This window comes from Pecten maximus, chromosome 2 (genome assembly GCF_902652985.1).
Source record: "Pecten maximus chromosome 2, xPecMax1.1, whole genome shotgun sequence".
NCBI classification, from domain to species: Eukaryota; Metazoa; Mollusca; class Bivalvia; order Pectinida; family Pectinidae; genus Pecten; species Pecten maximus.
Window position 1 is genome coordinate 1800120 of NC_047016.1, and position 19978 is coordinate 1820097.

General features: G+C 38.6%; 1 protein-coding gene across 2 annotated transcripts in view; it reads left to right on the forward strand.

Annotated features, from left to right (window-relative positions):
• Positions 1-9045: 9045 nt before the first annotated feature.
• Positions 9046-19978, forward strand: part of LOC117344564 (laminin subunit gamma-1-like) — a 47346-nt gene continuing 36413 nt past the window's right edge. For both annotated transcript variants that reach the window (XM_033907360.1, XM_033907365.1), the window contains exons 1-2: positions 9046-9546; positions 16473-16774. In XM_033907360.1, the coding sequence (XP_033763251.1) occupies positions 9114-9546; positions 16473-16774 (735 nt within the window). In that variant the 5' untranslated portion in view covers positions 9046-9113. The remainder of the gene's footprint in view (positions 9547-16472; positions 16775-19978) is intronic.

Genomic DNA, 19978 nt, shown 5'->3' on the forward strand with positions numbered 1-19978 from the left:
AAATAATCAAACACTGATGATGACAGTCCCCCACAAATAATCAAACACTGATGATGACAGTCCCCCACAAATAATCAAACACTGATGATGACAGTCCCCCACAAATAATCAAACACTGATGATGACAGTCCCCCACAAATAATCAAACACTGATGATGACAGTCCCCACAAATAATCAAACACTGATGATGACAGTCCCCCACAAATAATCAAACACTGATGATGACAGTCCCCCACAAATAATCAAACACTGATGATGACAGTCCCCACAAATAATCAAACACTGATGATGACAGTCCCCCACAAATAATCAAACACTGATGATGACAGTCCCCCACAAATAATCAAACACTGATGATGACAGTCCCCCACAAATAATCAAACACTGATGATGACAGTCCCCACAAATAATCAAACACTGATGATGACAGTCCCCCACAAATAATCAAACACTGATGATGACAGTCCCCACAAATAATCAAACACTGATGATGACAGTCCCCCACAAATAATCAAACACTGATGATGACAGTCCCCACAAATAATCAAACACTGATGATGACAGTCCCCCACAAATAATCAAACACTGATGATGACAGTCCCCACAAATAATCAAACACTGATGATGACAGTCCCCCACAAATAATCAAACACTGATGATGACAGTCCCCCACAAATAATCAAACACTGATGATGACAGTCCCCACAAATAATCAAACACTGATGATGACAGTCCCCCACAAATAATCAAACACTGATGATGACAGTCCCCACAAATAATCAAACACTGATGATGACAGTCCCCACAAATAATCAAACACTGATGATGACAGTCCCCCACAAATAATCAAACACTGATGATGACAGTCCCCCACAAATAATCAAACACTGATGATGACAGTCCCCCACAAATAATCAAACACTGATGATGACAGTCCCCCACAAATAATCAAACACTGATGATGACAGTCCCCCACAAATAATCAAACACTGATGATGACAGTCCCCCACAAATAATCAAACACTGATGATGACAGTCCCCACAAATAATCAAACACTGATGATGACAGTCCCCCACAAATAATCAAACACTGATGATGACAGTCCCCCACAAATAATCAAACACTGATGATGACAGTCCCCCACAAATAATCAAACACTGATGATGACAGTCCCCCACAAATAATCAAACACTGATGATGACAGTCCCCCACAAATAATCAAACACTGATGATGACAGTCCCCCACAAATAATCAAACACTGATGATGACAGTCCCCCACAAATAATCAAACACTGATGATGACAGTCCCCACAAATAATCAAACACTGATGATGACAGTCCCCCACAAATAATCAAACACTGATGATGACAGTCCCCCACAAATAATCAAACACTGATGATGACAGTCCCCCACAAATAATCAAACACTGATGATGACAGTCCCCACAAATAATCAAACACTGATGATGACAGTCCCCCACAAATAATCAAACACTGATGATGACAGTCCCCCACAAATAATCAAACACTGATGATGACAGTCCCCACAAATAATCAAACACTGATGATGACAGTCCCCCACAAATAATCAAACACTGATGATGACAGTCCCCACAAATAATCAAACACTGATGATGACAGTCCCCACAAATAATCAAACACTGATGATGACAGTCCCCCACAAATAATCAAACACTGATGATGACAGTCCCCCAACAAATAATCAAACACTGATGATGACAGTCCCCCACAAATAATCAAACACTGATGATGACAGTCCCCACAAATAATCAAACACTGATGATGACAGTCCCCACAAATAATCAAACACTGATGATGACAGTCCCCCACAAATAATCAAACACTGATGATGACAGTCCCCCACAAATAATCAAACACTGATGATGACAGTCCCCCACAAATAATCAAACACTGATGATGACAGTCCCCCACAAATAATCAAACACTGATGATGACAGTCCCCACAAATAATCAAACACTGATGATGACAGTCCCCCACAAATAATCAAACACTGATGATGACAGTCCCCACAAATAATCAAACACTGATGATGACAGTCCCCACAAATAATCAAACACTGATGATGACAGTCCCCCACAAATAATCAAACACTGATGATGACAGTCCCCCACAAATAATCAAACACTGATGATGACAGTCCCCCACAAATAATCAAACACTGATGATGACAGTCCCCCACAAATAATCAAACACTGATGATGACAGTCCCCCACAAATAATCAAACACTGATGATGACAGTCCCCACAAATAATCAAACACTGATGATGACAGTCCCCACAAATAATCAAACACTGATGATGACAGTCCCCTACAAATAATCAAACACTGATGATGACAGTCCCCCACAAATAATCAAACACTGATGATGACAGTCCCCACAAATAATCAAACACTGATGATGACAGTCCCCCACAAATAATGCAAACACTGATGATGACAGTCCCCCACAAATAATCAAACACTGATGATGACAGTCCCCCACAAATAATCAAACACTGATGATGACAGTCCCCACAAATAATCAAACACTGATGATGACAGTCCCCCACAAATAATCAAACACTGATGATGACAGTCCCCCACAAATAATCAAACACTGATGATGACAGTCCCCCACAAATAATCAAACACTGATGATGACAGTCCCCACAAATAATCTAACACTGATGATGACATTCCCCCAGAAATAATCTAACACTGATGATGACATTCCCCCACAAATAATCAAACACTGATGATGACAGTCCCCCACAAATAATCTAACACTGATGATGACAGTCCCCCACAAATAATCAAACACTGATGATGACAGTCCCCACAAATAGTCAACTTACAAAACTGAAGTATGGTGCGGTGTACGATAAGTTTTCCGATACAAGGGGAATAACTCCTATCAGTGACGAGACATAGAAGGTCTAAGTATCTGTAGGATGTCCCTGACTTTACAACCGAGCCATGGAAACTTTACAAGGAACCCTGGAAGGTCTAGACAGCTGTGTGATGTCCCTAACTTTACAACCGAGCCCTGGAAGGTCTAGACAGCTGTGTGATATCCCCAACATCACTGACGACCCCTAGAAGGTCTAGACAGCTGTACATAACTGGACTCGAGATGTTATTAACGAGGTGTAGAATCTTGACAAGTTAATGCAAAATTACAGTATTTTCTTAATGAAGCATATAAAAAAATCTAAAGCTGCGTTTACTAAGCATTCAATAGGATCTAGGGAGGGAAATGAATTTTACTTCGCTACCCAGCATACTCCCACTGGTACCTAATATACTCCCATGGGTACCTATCATTCTCCCACGGTACCTATCGTACTCCCTTGGTACCTATCGTAATCCCACGGGTACCTATCATACTCCCACGGGTACTTATCAAACTCTCACGGGTACCTATCAAACTCTCACGGGTACCTATCGTAATCCCACGGGTACCTATCATACTCCCACGGGTACTTATCAAACTCTCACGGGTACCTATCAAACTCTCACGGGTACCTATCGTATTACCATGGGTACCTATCATACTCCCACGGTACCTATCGTAATCCCACGGGTACCTATCATACTCCCACGGGTACTTATCAAACTCTCACGGGTACCTATGAAACTCTCACGGGTACCTATCGTACAACAATGGGTACCTATTAAACTCCCACGGGTACCTATCATACTCACGGGTACCTATCATACTCCCACGGGTACCTATCATACTCCCATGGGTACCTATCATACTCTTACGGGTACCTATCATTCTCCCACGGTACCTATCATACTCCCACGGGTACCTATCATACTCTTACGGGTACCAATCATACTCTCACGGGTACCTATCATTCTCCCACGGTACCTATCATACTCCCATGGGTACCTATCATACTCCCACGGGTACCTATCATACTCCCACGGGTACCTATCATACTCCCACGGGTACCTATCATACTCCCACGGGTACCTATCATACTCCCACGGTACCTATCATGCTCCCACGGGTACCTATCATACTCCCACGGGTACCTATCGTACACCCATGGGTACCTATCATACTCCCACGGTACCTATCATACTCTCACGGGTACCTATCATACTCTCACGGGTACCTATCATACTCCCACGGGTACCTATCGTACACCCACGGGTACCTATCATACTCCCACGGGTACCTATCAAACTCTCACGGGTACCTATCATACTCCCATGGGTACCTATCATACTCCCACGGGTACCTATCATACTCCCATGGGTACCTATCATACTCCCACAGGTACCTATCATACTCCCATGGTACCTATAATACTCCCACGGGTACCTATCAAACTCTCACGGGTACCTATCATACTCCCACGGTACCTATCAAACTCTCACGGGTACCTATCATACTCCCACTGGTACCTATCAAACTCTCACGGGTACCTATCATACTCCCACGGGTACCTATCAAACTCTCACGGGTACCTATCATACTCCAACGGTACATATCAAACTCTCACGGGTACCTAACATACTTCCACGGGTACCTATCAAACTCTCACGGGTACCTATCATACTCCCATGGGTACCTATCATACTCCCATGGGTACCTATCATACTCCCACGGTACCTATCACACTCCCACGGGTACCTTTCAAACTCCCACGGTACCTATCAAACTCTCACGGGTACCTATCATACTCCCATGGGTACCTATCATACTCCCACGGTACCTATCACACTCCCACGGGTACCTATCAAACTCCCGCGGTACCTATCAAACTCCCACGGGTACCTATCATACTCCCACGGGTACCTATCAAACTCTCACGGGTATCTATCATACTCCCATGGTACCTATCATACTCCCACGGGTACCTATCGTACACCCATTGGTACCTATTATACTCCCATGGGTACCTATCAAACTCTCACGGGTACCTATCATACTCCCACGGGTACCTATCCTACTCCCACGGGTACCTATCATACTCCCATGGGTACCTATCATACTCTCATGGGTACGTATCATACTCTCACGGGTACCTATCAAACTCTCACGGGTACCTATCATACTCCCACGGGTACCTATCATACTCCCACGGGTACCTATCATACTCCCACGGGTACCTATCATACTCCCACGGGTACCTATCATACTCCCACGGGTACCTATCATACTCCCACGGGTACCTATCATACTCTCACGGGTACCTATCATACTCCCACGGGTACCTATCATACTCCCACGGGTACCTATCATACTCCCACGGGTACCTATCATACTCTCACGGGTACCTATCATACTCTCACGGGTACCTATCATACTCCCACGGTACCTATCAAACTCTCACGGGTACCTATCATACTCCCACGGGTACCTATCATACTCCCATGGGTACCTATCATACTCCCACGGGTACCTATCATACTCCCACGGGTACCTATCATACTCTCACGGGTACCTATCAAACTCCCACGGGTACCTATTGTACTCCCACGGGTACCTATCAAACTCTCACTGGTACCTATCATACTCCCACGGGTACCTATCATACTCCCATGGGGACCTATCATACTCCCACACGTACCAATCATACTCCCACGGGTACCTATCGTATTCCCATGGGTACCTATCATACTCCCACGGGTACCTATCATACTCTCACGGGTACCTATCATACTCCCATGGGTACCTATCATACTCCCATGGGTACCTATCATACTCCCACGGGTACCTATCATACTCCCACGGGACCTATCATTCTCCCACGGGTACCTATCATACTCCCACGGGTACCTATCGTACACCCACGGGTACCTATCATTCTCCCACGGGTACCTATCATACTCCCATGGGACCTATCATTCTCCCACGGGTACCTATCATACTCCCATGGGTACCTATCATACTCCCACGGGCACCTATTATACTCTCACGGGTACCTGTTATACTCCCACGGGTACCTATCATTCTCCCAGGGGAACCTATCAAACGCCCACTGGTACCTAGACATGCTATCAAAACCTCTTTGAACCTGATCAAATACCCCTCCATAATGTTTTCACGTCCCTTTATGGCGGAATGTATCTTTCTTTCATCAATATGGGTCAACCTGGGTCACTATCCGTGTTGGTCCATATCAGAGACAATATGGTTCAACCCTGGTCACTCTCCGTGGTCACATCGGAGACAATATGGTTCAACCCGGGTCACTCTCTTCGTGGTCATATCAGAGACAATATGGGTCAACCTGGGTCACTCTCCGTGGTCATATCAGAGACAATATGTGTCAACCTGGGTCACTCTCTCCGTGGTCATATCAGAGACAATATGGGTCAACCCGGGTCACTCTCCGTGTTGGTCATATCAGAGACAATATGGGTCAACCTGGGTCACTCTCCGTGGTCATATCAGAGACAATATGGGTCAACCTGGGTCACTCTCCGTGGTCATATCAGAGACAATATGGGTCAACCCGGGTCACTCTCCGTGGTCATATCAGAGACAATATGGGTCAACCTGGGTCACTCTCCGTGGTCATATCAGAGACAATATGGGTCAACCTGGGTCACTCTCCGTGGTCATATCAGAGACAATATGGGTCAACCTGGGTCACTCTCCGTGTTGATCATATCAGAGACAATATGTGTCAACCCGGGTCACCCTCCGTGTTGGTCATATCAGAGACAATATGGGTCAACCCGGGTCACCCTCCGTGTTGGTCACATCAGAGACAATATGTGATATCTCCCCGATAAACAAAATTTATACGCTATTGTCATCTAACGAACCACAGCTTTTGCGCAATATCAACCTCAAGTCTTTTTAATTAAGGAAAGTAGATTTGCAATGTGTTTCAATCTTTAGTTTAAACAATATTTATTTATATTCAAGACAAGTGTACATATACATTGCAAATTATACATTGGTGAGGGATTTAGAAACAAGCTTAAAGCTTATATTAATCCTTTTCCCTCTTAGGTTCGGCATATTGGTGATTAGTATGGTGGTACAAATACTGTTTCATAATAAACAGAAAATAATTATTTTGAAAAAAAGGTAAATTATGGTGAAAAGTGATGAACAGTGGTGGAATACAAATAAATCTATGTTATAGCAATCTAATTGGAGAATGAAATACTTGGATATATAATTATGTAAATTATTTATGTTAATTAATGATGTCGATGGGGATGTGGATAAATTACGATGAAGCTAAGTAGTTCATAAATATTTAGTCGAACCTTTTGGAGTATAATATAAAATTATGTACAGCTTCAATTATTATTTCATTTTCTTCATTTGACAAGTCTGGGTTTCCTGATAATAGAATATCAGTATTCAGATCAAAATTTAAACTAAATACAAACTGATTACGCTGATTAATAAATTTTTCACACATGAATAAAAAGTGAAAATTATCTTCAATATATCCACATGAACAGGAAGGGCTATCCGTTAGATTTCTGTTAAATAAATGTTCTTTCAAGTTACTGCAATTTAAACGAAGTCTAGTATGTAGTATTTGTAAGTTACGTGTGCCAAAATTTCTATAACATGGTGGGGTTTTAATGTCTTTATTTAGGTATTTTTTTAGGATAATCAGAGAGGGGTTGTTTCTGATGTCTGCCGGTATAGAATTCCAAAGTTCGATTGTTGAAGGTAAAAAGGATGTTTTATAATAATTTGATTTAGAATGAACAGTTAATAATTGATTGCCTTGTCTGGTTCTGTAATCATGCAAATCTGAATGTTGAGAAGGAACAAGTGAGCAGAGATATTCTGGTGTTATTTTGTGAAACATTTTGTGAAACTGAATAATTTTATGTTTTTTCCTTCTATCCGATAATTTTTCCCAGCATAGATCGTTGTATAATAATTGTATATTCACAAGTTTAGTGGCCCGGGCCCCGTTACTATTCTACCGGCCTCTATTTGAACATGTTCTAGTCTCTCAATTAAATATAGTGGTAAAGAATCCCAGACGACATCCGCATATTCTAAGATTGGCCGTATAAAAGATGTATATAGAGTTTGTAAAGAGTGTCTGTCGAGAGAGAATTTTAATTTCCTGAGTATTCCTAGACGCTTGGAAGTTTTACCTAGAATATAATTAATGTGCTCAGTCCAGCTAAAATCAGCAGAAAGATATACACCAAGATGTTTATGAGAGGTTACGTTTAATACAACTGTATTGTTCATTAATACTGGAGGATGGTTTGGCCTGTTTAATTTTTTACTGACTAATAAAGACTCTGTTTTAGTAGGATTAAAGGTAACCAGCCAATTGTTAGCCCAATTATCTATTTTCGCTAAATCGTTGTTTATCAACTGATTTGTTATTATGGGATTATCTATCATCATATAAAGAGTGGTGTCGTCCGCAAACAGCTTAATTGTGCTGCTAATGTCGTTTCAATCTTTAAAATGTATGTTTATTCAATGATATCTAATATACATCCCTGATATATCATATTTGTTTGTTTGTCTAGTTGGTTACATCGTTTACAGGTCGCTCCATGATGTCTTCTATTTGGATGTAAAATGGAATAAAGTTGAATTTGTGAAATATTTATAGTCTCTGGTCTCGTTACCGCTAACCATGAAGACCTTGACCAATTACAGTATTAAAATATCATGTATATTATGCATAAAATATTTCCAGGAAATATAGGTTATACTGCAAAAGTTCACGAATAGACTGATTATTTTATAAATATTTACAACAGATAAATTTCCCATAGGCCAAGCAAATACAAAACGTTCCCGTCGGTAGCTGACCTAGTAATTTTTATTTTTTTCGTGACTGCATTTCGTCGTCTGATGCCAAAACCTTTATCCGCCTTCCATACACCAGAACAAAAGATTTAGTTTAACATAGGCCTGTCAGATCTACATACCAGTAGGCCTGTATGGATCTGATACACACACTGGCCAAGTGTCTAATTTAATTCATAATTCCCGGGTAAAACTTTGTACCCATAATGCATCACTAACTTTGTGAAGTTGTGTGAGTGATGGCGGACAGAGCTCGAGCTGTGAAATCGCTCTCGGCAAGTTCGCGGAGTTGTGGCTCACTGTGGACCATGGGCATGATGGTGAGACCCGTACTTATTGTTTTATGTGTTGGGATAATGACCCATGTCGCTTTGGGGGACGAAGGACTAGATTTAGACGAGATAGAACGTGCTAATGTTGCCGCAGGCAGTCGTGATTGTTACGATGCAAAAGGAAAACCCCAGCGATGTATGCCGGAATTCGTAAACGCTGCTTACAATTTAGATGTGGAAGCTACCAACACGTGTGGTGTCACCCGCCCCATAGAATATTGTCTTCAAACGGGTGCTACTCGAGTACGGAAATCGTGTCACGAATGTAACAATGCGGACCCCAGACTCCGTCACCCACCCCACTTCATGACTGACTTCAGCAACAACCAAAACTGGACATGGTGGCAGTCAGAAACGATGTTACAGGGCATGCAGTACCCCAACGTGGTAAACCTGACTCTGGATCTCAGTACGTATATCGGATAGTTTTGTCTGAATAGTAATATAATGTCTGCCCACCCTTCAGCTGACCGTGAGCGTCATATACCCATTTCCTTTGTAGAGACCTAGCCTACCCCCAAGGCAGTTTTATTAAGCCTACTGTATATGCACCCATGTCTGAAGCCAGTTCTTTATTTCGACTGCTATCTATGTCCATCATGGCTAGTCCGGATTTGTCTTATCTGAAGATAGCACTGTAAATCCCTAGTACTAGGGGTCCTGTTCTTTCTGAATATGATAACTGCAACATTAATTAGTCTTTCCACACCTAAATTTCTTCTAACATTGATGGTTTTCCACAATATTTGTTGAAAATTTACAAGAATAATCTTAATTGAATAGGTCAGTCTACATTATGTCATTTTAGGCAAGGGGAAGTCTTCTTGCTGAGTATTTGAATCATCAAACATTTTTTATCTGAAATTGACAACTCATATTCAGTTTTGCTGTTGTTTTGGCTGTTTAACTTTACAGTTAGGATTGATAGAAACATGACAGATAATATTTATGTTCTAGTTATGGTTGAGATTTCATTGAAAATGTTTGAAGTCAGAGATGTAACATAAATCTGATAAATGAAGATCTAATTATATTTCGGAAGACACTATGTATGTTGATTACTGTAGACTGAAATATAGTCTTCAAGATTGAAGATGTATGAAACATATATATTATAACATATATAGATCGTATGTATTATTTTACCAACTGGTTTGAACCGTTTCTTCTCTGGAAGATGATCACTTTGGAAAATATTAATAATATTTTTTCAAGTTCATATATATCCAATTTTGTCTGGGTCTGAACAGCTGGTCAAAAACATAAAGCTCAACTATAAGTCGAAATGGTATGAAATAATGATAAAAAAAAAATATTGGATTGGTATTAATGTAGTCATGGCCACAGTTAAACAGACCCTATGTTCATCAATTTTGAAATGGCTTTTTTCCAGCATTGCAAGGCATAATATTCCAAATGGATCATGTATATACTATAGCATACCCTATCAACATATTTCTTTTAATCAATCAACGTGTGAAAAGCTGCATGGTGAGAACACTAGTACTGATTAAAAGAAAATGGTTAGCCCATTTACTGTATCTGTTTCAAAGTCCTGTTTTCAAGATTTCTGTAAGGCATTTTTATGTGGGTTACCATCAAGAAGAGCAAGATCTTACCCTGGAACTCTTATATAACCTGAACTTTACCAGTGTGTCTAGTCAACGCAGTGAATCTAAATTGACAGAACTATATTTGTGTGTCTTTGAACTCTTAATCCAGAATAGTTTTCATGCGTGCACATGTCTGCATATGACATATACATGCTTAATTTCCAAATAACACATTTGTGAACTGCAATCATTTACATTGTGATTTTGTGCTGTTGGCTTGTAAGATTTTGTAGGGCATTACTTTTCTCTACAGTGAATCATATCTTTCGTATCTTTCTGCTCGATTAGAGCCTTCTAGGTGTTGGGAATTGGAGAAGAGGTCCAAGTTTTGACAGAAGTTGAGAAGCTGAGAGACAGCTTAAATTTATACCATAATTAGGGGAATGTTTACAATTACCAGGGCCATCTGTGTGCTGTCAAGTTAGAGGGCATGAATGGGTTGGTTAGGTACAATTATATATAATAGAACAGGTGTGTGCACATGGTAACAGTTCCTACATGTGATTCTCCTCACCATGTTCCCCACCACTACTGGAGTATAACCTATAGATGATTTTAATACTGTGCTTTTTTCTGACATTACAGGAAATTCAACTTCTAATGTATGTACGATTTAACATTTATGGACGACACTGGCATGGATTACATGTCCTATAGATCTATAATATACCAGCACTGTCTCTTAAACTTAATTACTGTCTTAAAAGAATAAGATATATATTCTGATTCATAGAAAATAAGTAAATCTTGAAAAAGCATATATATATTTGAAAAAAAATTATTGTTCCAGAATTTCGTTTAGATACACCATATAGCATATAAGGGTCATTCCAGAGTTTTATATAAGATGCTGCCCATAGTTCAGCTACTGTTTATTTTGTTCCTTTAAATTTATCATTGACATATATTTTCACATACAACTTTATGGCATTAAGTAGACTTTATATTAGATATCACTCATATAAAAACACACCAAATGTAACCTCAATTGTTTTAAGTGCAAGTCCATGAAAAAGAATATTTTGGATATTTAGTAATACAATAATATATGTACATTTATATTAGGATCAATCAAATGTAAAATATTAATGTAATAAATAAGAATGTAGACAAAAAATATACCATTTCTATATGGATAATTTATTGTATCTGGGACCTTTTCAGTATAATGTAATTAATATGATGGACATCTATAGTTATAATTCATACATTTATAGTAAGATGAATAAACCTGAAACTTCTGGGTTAGATTTTACCTGAAACTGGTAGGTTAAGTTTCCTGTAATCCAGAATTTGTGAATGTTGTAACATAAAACTTTACTTATTAGCCATTTATATGTAGGTCAGGTCTGTACTGGAACTGCTGATAGACATCTTGGAGGGCTCTCTGGTGTATTATTATACTAGTCCAACAATAGAACGTGTATCCCAGTAATCTTGGGAGAAATTCATGCTCTTATAATATAAGGTGTATGTATAACTTAGATTCACCTCAGATTTAATGGAATATGAGTAACATAATATTAATAATGATGAATCAGCATAGATGTTGTGTTTCTTTCACAAAATCTCCATAGTATTGAATTAAAATCTAAATTATAATGATTCAATCTGTTACATATTTATTGAAACCACTTAAACAGTAAGCATTGATAGCTAGTTAAGTACTCTAAAATTTCATGAAGATATATATAATATTGTATAATATTTGTAAACAAAAGGTTGAAGTTATAGCCACCTGACCTGTCATTACCTAGGACAACACCCAGTGTGTTTATAATAAGGTCAGCCGACCAGGTCATGTATATATATATATATATATATGTCCCACTGACACAGTGTACATGTACCTCACACTTACAGGTGTAAGGTGTGGTCTTTCACATGTATATAATCCTGGTGTTGTATAGTGGGAGATGATTGGGTGAGGCAATGGACACTATCACAATGTTGAATGATAAGTACTGACCAGAGATCTAGACTACATATAGGTCAACACTATAGAACATCTTTATTACCTTGTAGGTGTGGTTTGGGATGGGTAGGCTTTAATACCTAGTAGAGAACACAAACCTGGTTGATTGGTATTTGTTGTGGAATTATATTGTAATTATAGGAGTTATCGCCTGATTTAAGTATGAAGAGTATTAAGTAGAGATAGTAAATTACAAAACACCAGATCATCACATTCAAGAATCAACATTATCAGCTCTTGATTTGATTTTTTCTAGATCATTACATTAAAGTTAAACTAGATATATTTTTCTTGCTCCTGTAAGAAGACTGGCCTACATTTTAGATTACTAAACCTGGTAAAACAGGTGGGTATACAGCAGATTTACTACAGAGCCCAGACTGTATGTAAATGACCGGAATATCAGGTGATGGATCAGATGATTTTTCTCCCACACTACTAATGGGGGTGTTTATACATGTCTCGGCCCACCAGAAAACACAACTACACCAGTGTAGTAGGCCAGATAAGTTGGTCATTCATGCCCACTACCATTCACTGAAACACCATGGCCAGTTTCCACTGACAGACTGGGCACTTACCACAACTGACAAAGGTCATGTTGAAATGTCTGATGATAATTGTAACAGTACTATTCTGTAGATATGTCCAGTACGTATACTACAAACATGATAATTGTAACAGTACTATTCTGTAGATATGTCCAGTACTACAAACATAAAGGTAGTTTACAACTATTTAGTAATTGCCATCATAGATACATCTGTAGATATGTCCAGTATATGAATAAGGAACAGATAAGAGGAAGCTGACATTTAATTGTAGCGATAGGTATATGGGTAGACCACCAGTATGGACAGAGAGCTGAGGAAGATCAGAACCTGTAATAATGTATTGCCTGGTACACTGGATGCTGATGTAGTCTAGCTATAGCCCTTTATAGACATATTTCTCCCAACATCAACATGTACATACACTGCTCTATAAATTGAACTGACCCCTGTAACTGCCATTGTATTCACTATATACAGTAAACTTTAGGGTGGCCAGCATATATAGATAAACCCAGACCAGCAATTCTTTTATGTTTATATTCTACCTGACATATTTGATTTTAAAGGTATAATATAAAGAGAAATTGGAAGAAAGAGCTATTTATATGGAAATGAAATCAGATTGAAATATGCCTTGAGCATTTAGTGTCCACAGTAGGTCACTCTATAAAAGGTGTTACCTATATTATATATGTGATGCCTGGTGGGGGATATGGCTTCATATATATATATATTGGCTTGTCATTGTAACCCTCAAGCTCTTGTACCTTGTCTACATGAGGAAGGAACATTATATAGTGATAAAGGGATAGGTGATAAAAAGAACATTGAATTTAAGTGAAACATGGAACTCCTCTTTGAATATCTATTTATTTTATGAGAATTAATAAAAAATGTGAAATTTATGATAAATCTTGAATAAACAAACACACAAACTGACAAAGGAAAAACCTTACGATTATGTTGACAGGTGTACATACGAGGTACCACATTCACCTGTGTAATTACTACAGACTACAACAGGTGTGTTCATTTTAAATGTCCTCGTACCAGATCAGGCGATGTGTCACCATATACTATGTATGATCGTGTGATTGTGGTAAGTCGGCCGATTCATCAGCTTTAAGCCATTAATGCCATTATGTCAGAACATTAATTAAAATGTTAGTCTTGTTTACAACAGAAGTAAGTGTTTAAATTTTCAGATTTTTTTTTTTCATTTTATTGATTAAATGTAAATGAATGCAATTATTATAAGTTTGTGAATTAAAAAAAAATGTGTATTTAAAATAATATAAATTGAGTACATATATATAGGATCTTATTTCAGCAAATGACTACATTTTACAATAAGTATAGGTATATATTCTTTCATTTCCTGCATCTCCAGATTGTCTACAAGAGAGTTAATTACATATATACACAATGAAAATTAAGATGATAGAGGCCCAGCTGTAGGCACTGACCAAGTAGATCTATAAATATAACTAGGCTTATATATATAGCTGATTATGAGTGTGACCAGTCCAGGAGTTCCAGTCTGCCTCTCCCAAGAGTTTGAGGATACTGGCAGCCAGGCAGCAGCCTAATCCTTTATGTAAATACTCACCACACATACTGATGGCTACAGCTGCCGTCTGTGTACATGTACAATTATATCTGTTTTTGAAGAAGGTGTGGTCATTTCTGGGTAGACCATGGCCAGGCTATTACTAAACATGTAGTATGTCTTGCTACTGTACATGTATCTGTAAGATTCTGGATTTAGGAATGAGATCAATTCAAATGAAATAAATTGTTATTATGGTCTTAAATAATACTCCTTGTTGTAGTAGCCTAGTAGGTGATTAATTTCTTACGGACTGTACCACACTGACACAATTGTAGGTGTGTGGAAGATATCCATCCACATGTACAGGACTGTACACTGACACGATTATAGGTGTGGAATATCCATCCACATGTACAGGACTGTACACTGACACAATTATAGGTGTGTGGAATATCCATCCACATGTACAAGACTGTACACTGACACACTTATAGGTGTGGAATAACTATCCACATGTACAGGACTGTACACTGACACACTTATAGGTGTGTGGAATATCCAACCACATGTACAGGACTGTACACTGACACAATTATAAGTGTGTGGAATATCCATCCACATGTACAGGACTGTACACTGACACAATTATAGGTGTGTGGAATATCCATCCACATGTACAACCGTACATGTATATGGTACATTGTCAGCTTGTCACAGCTCTGATGGTATATGTCAGACTTGGGCACTGGTTCAAGTGTTGGAAGTGAGGAAATCAGAGACATGGATCCAGAGTGGTTTGAGATCTAGGTAGACATGGAGTGGTTTAAGATCTAGGTAGACATGGAGTGGTTTAAGATCTAGGTAGACATGAGTGGTTTAGACATTGAGTGGTTTAGACATGGAGTGGTTTAGACATGGGAGTGTATGTGTTTTCAGATAACACTGGACACATGAAGCTAACATATATATATGTATGCTAAAAATTGAACAAGACTCTTATTACTATTGCTTATAATTATATAACTATTGTTTATATGTAGTGTTAATAAAACATTTGTTCTATTTTACCTTTCATACATTAATGTATAATCTGCTATATGCATTAAAATTAAAAACATCTTTACAGAATTAAAGTTTTACATTAGAGATGATCATGATATTACAGGTCTGTGGGGTATACTGTAATCATTGACTTTATCTCATTTATACCTAATATGTTACCTGGCTATTGTGACTCCCATACCCTCAGTATTACTGCTATAACACCTGGATGGACCAGTGCCAAGGTGCACCTTTGTAATAGATTGTTGTGTCTGGTGTTGTTAATGTTATGATAAATGTATAAAAAGCTTACACATTAGCATAATATTATTGCATCATAAAATCTAATGACCTAATTAATTATGAACAGGTAAACTGAGAACCTATTTCCATTATGGTTTTAATCAATATAATGTGTATTTATATATAGAAAGGTTATGTATGAGAATGCCATGTATATATGAGAATATCTTTCCAAGGTCAGGGTCAGTATTTCTCAGACATTGACACTGTTGTATATAGGAGCTGGGACATTCCTGTCTTATAAAACATTTTCTAGCTTTTGTTTTTGAACGTGTTTTGTTTGTATTTTCTTTACAGAAAAAGCCTACGATATCACCTATGTGAGGCTGCGTTTCCACTCCCCACGTCCAGAGAGTTTTGCAATTTACAAGCGTACCTCTAAGGACAGTGACTGGATCCCATACCAGTTTTATAGTGCATCCTGTCGCAGTACATACAACCTACCACGCAAGGCTGTGATCACGTATGAGAATGAGGACCAGGCCATTTGTACCGATTATTACAGTGACATTTCCCCCCTCACCAGGGCCAGTGTCCCTTTCAGTACATTGGAGGGCAGGCCAGGTGCTTTTGAGTTCGAAGAAAGTCCAAAATTGCAGGTAAATGATATGAATCATTTCTGATTGTTGATACGAATCATTTCTGATTGTTAGAAGACAAGTAATTTAGGGTCTTGATCGCATACATCTGGAACACTTGTTATCTTGTCCTGTAATTAAATCATCTGCAGTGATCTGTGATATTTGTGGTGAAATACAGCTGAAGTACACAAGTTCCTCAACAAACAAAAACCAAAGAGATTGATAAACTTTTCCTGTGTCCATCAATGTAATCCAGGAGTAATGGTAAAATCTAGAGCGACTTGTGCAAGTCTAAAGTTATAACTTTTTAATCTAAATTAAACACAGCAAACCAGGTTGAATGGCAAGATTCATGGAACTTGTGTAAGTCTCGAGTTTTGATCAGGGTTCTTGGCCTGAGATCACATTACTGTCATTAGAGGCATAGACACCCAAGGTCAGATCTGAATAAACCTACTGGTCCATCAATAAATCTATTTATAGTAAATGTTGAACATTTCTCTAGATCTCGCTTAACTACTGTATATATATAGCCACTTTGGTAAGTGCAATCGTACACAGAGATTGTTAGGAAATAACATGCATGATATGTATGTTGACATAGAAAAAATTGTGTCTTAATTGATCTCCCACTTAGCAGGATTAAATAAGGATGGAGGATTTGCTTGCACAGCTGTAGTACATTCGCTACAGATGATATCACAGTTGGTAAGGTTTATAAGAGTGTTAATATAAGGTACACAAAGCACATTGTCATATCAAGTAATACTGATATCACTAATCTGATGAACAAAGATATTGGTATCAGCAGTGTGATATGTCATGGTATTATAATGCTTTGAGGTTTGTACTTTAGACCAGATTTGTACAATATTACAGGTATATATTATAATATTCTTTATTCATGTTTTCTAGTCAGTGAATGTATGCATATGGTTGGCATTGTTAATAGACTATCCCTGATTCCAGTGATTTGACCAATCGTTTAAACCTACTGCGATACTGCTGAATGTTTCAAACACAGATTTTAGACCTGCTGGTACATCTATGAGCTGTGTGTTGGTACTACACAGTACTTATAACAGTTCTGTGTGGATACTTCAGACCACAGCTGCATCGAATTAATGAAAAATGGGGAACACCTTCAGATAGAACAGAGCCACTTCCTCTATTGTGAAATATTTTGAAGATTTATAAGTGACCCAGAATACAGAGTAACACATAGATGACTGTAGATAGAGCCTGGGAGTCTGGTGTCTGTCAGTCTCTGTGGGGAGTCGGCCCAGTCCAGCTGTATACAGTTAATATGCTTCACACAAAGTTGGAGGAGACTCTAGTGTATGCTATTTGGTCAGCTTCCTGTTGATTGACCACAGATCTAATGGTACCTAGCCAGTACTGGTACTCACACTGTGATACAGGGCCCCTCTGGTAAAATACAGGTCTTCTACAGTCTGGTACTGACACTCTGATACAGGCTCCTCTGTGGTAAAATACAGAGCTCTTTGTGGTTAAAGTCTCTGCTGTTTGTATACACACACTTTCACCCTGGATGAGCTGTTAAGGAGGGTTGAAGTGGGACTTGACATGCTTTAGATATCAAACAAACCTGGTCCTGGGGAGAACTAGTTGACCTCACTTCAGTGACCGATGTAGGGGGAGATAGGGGAGTATGTGGTGGGCTGGCTAACACCTGTTATGTAGACCAGGTGACCGGCCAGGAAGATGCATTTAACCATTTAACAAGTACATTTTGTATTAATATCTGGTATTTCCAAAGTTTAAATTAAAAAATAAATCTTACTGTTGATATGTGCCCAATGTGTGCCAAACTGTCTGACCACCTGAACATGTGACATGTCTGGTTAAAATCTGTTAGGTATGGTATCATGAAGTTTTGTAAGACAAAGGAGGAAAAGACTTTTTTTTTTCCCCGTCTGGAAACCCTTAAAAAAAGTTTTGCACCCTGTCATGCTCATACCATGTGAAATTAGGTATAGATTATTAAGTGTACATGTGAACTACTTTATGTACATGTAAATGGGTTCAGGTCATTGAACTCTAAGGTTCCATATGCTTATATATATATAATTACAGGTCTCGGTTAACTGGTAGGCTACATAGTATGGTTCCTGAGTGAGGGACCAGGGCAGGGGAAACAATGTCAGCATCACTGGGCTTTGTGCAAGTTTGGGTTCAAAAGTACAAAGGAGAAAAATGGTGGTGCAAATAACGTAAAAAAAAAAAAAATGTAAAAATTTGGCGAACATTTTTCACATGCTAATCGGGTAAATGTAACCAATATTTACTTGACCACAGACTAAATCTACTGACCCTTTGCATTCAGACCGGGGTTTTTTCTTGCATTGATATTCTGTAATCTAGCATGAACTCGGTGGTCCTACAGCTCTTGGTTAACTGGTTGGCTGGTACATGGTATTGTCCCAGGGTAAGGGACTCGCATTGACATTCTCTAATTTGGTATTATGTTGATTAGAAGATTTCTTGGTTTCATAGATAGTCTTTACCCATTTTCATCTTTCATCAAATCCATGTTAATTTTCCTGCTCTAGATCAAATACATGTCAATGCAAAATGTAAGTTTGGCAAAATTTTACACTTGGTTATTGAATAAAATCATCAAATTTCAACAGAAATGTGAATTAGCACTCATTAACCCTTTAAGCCCTGATGATGCATTAATGCATCACCGGGCCGGGGCCGAATGATGCATTAATGCATCACCGTGCCGGGGCCGAATGATGCATTAATGCATCACGGAAGTAGATTTTTTTCTGCATTTTTTGAAGTGATGATACAGCGACGTAAATAATCATAACTCATCCTTACGTGAATAAGATTATGTTTAACAATAAATAATGAAACTGACAATACGCAATACGACTTAAAATGCCTAAATCTTACGTATAACGTACTTGTTTTAAACTTCTGCTCACAAGAACTTCCGGTCTGACGGGAGCAAGTAAACGACCGATTCCCGGAAAAATATTACTAAACCACTGTTTTATCCCGTGTAATAAAGCTGAGCTTATTAATGATGATTTGCCATATGTATTAATAATTGACTTTTTATACACTTGGTCAACATGTTGATGAATTTAAAACACTGAAACTAAGATACGTATGGTAATATGTATGAATCAATAGTGCATCACGTCACCGGCGCGGAAAATAAACAGTGTCTGCCACCTCGCTAGCTGT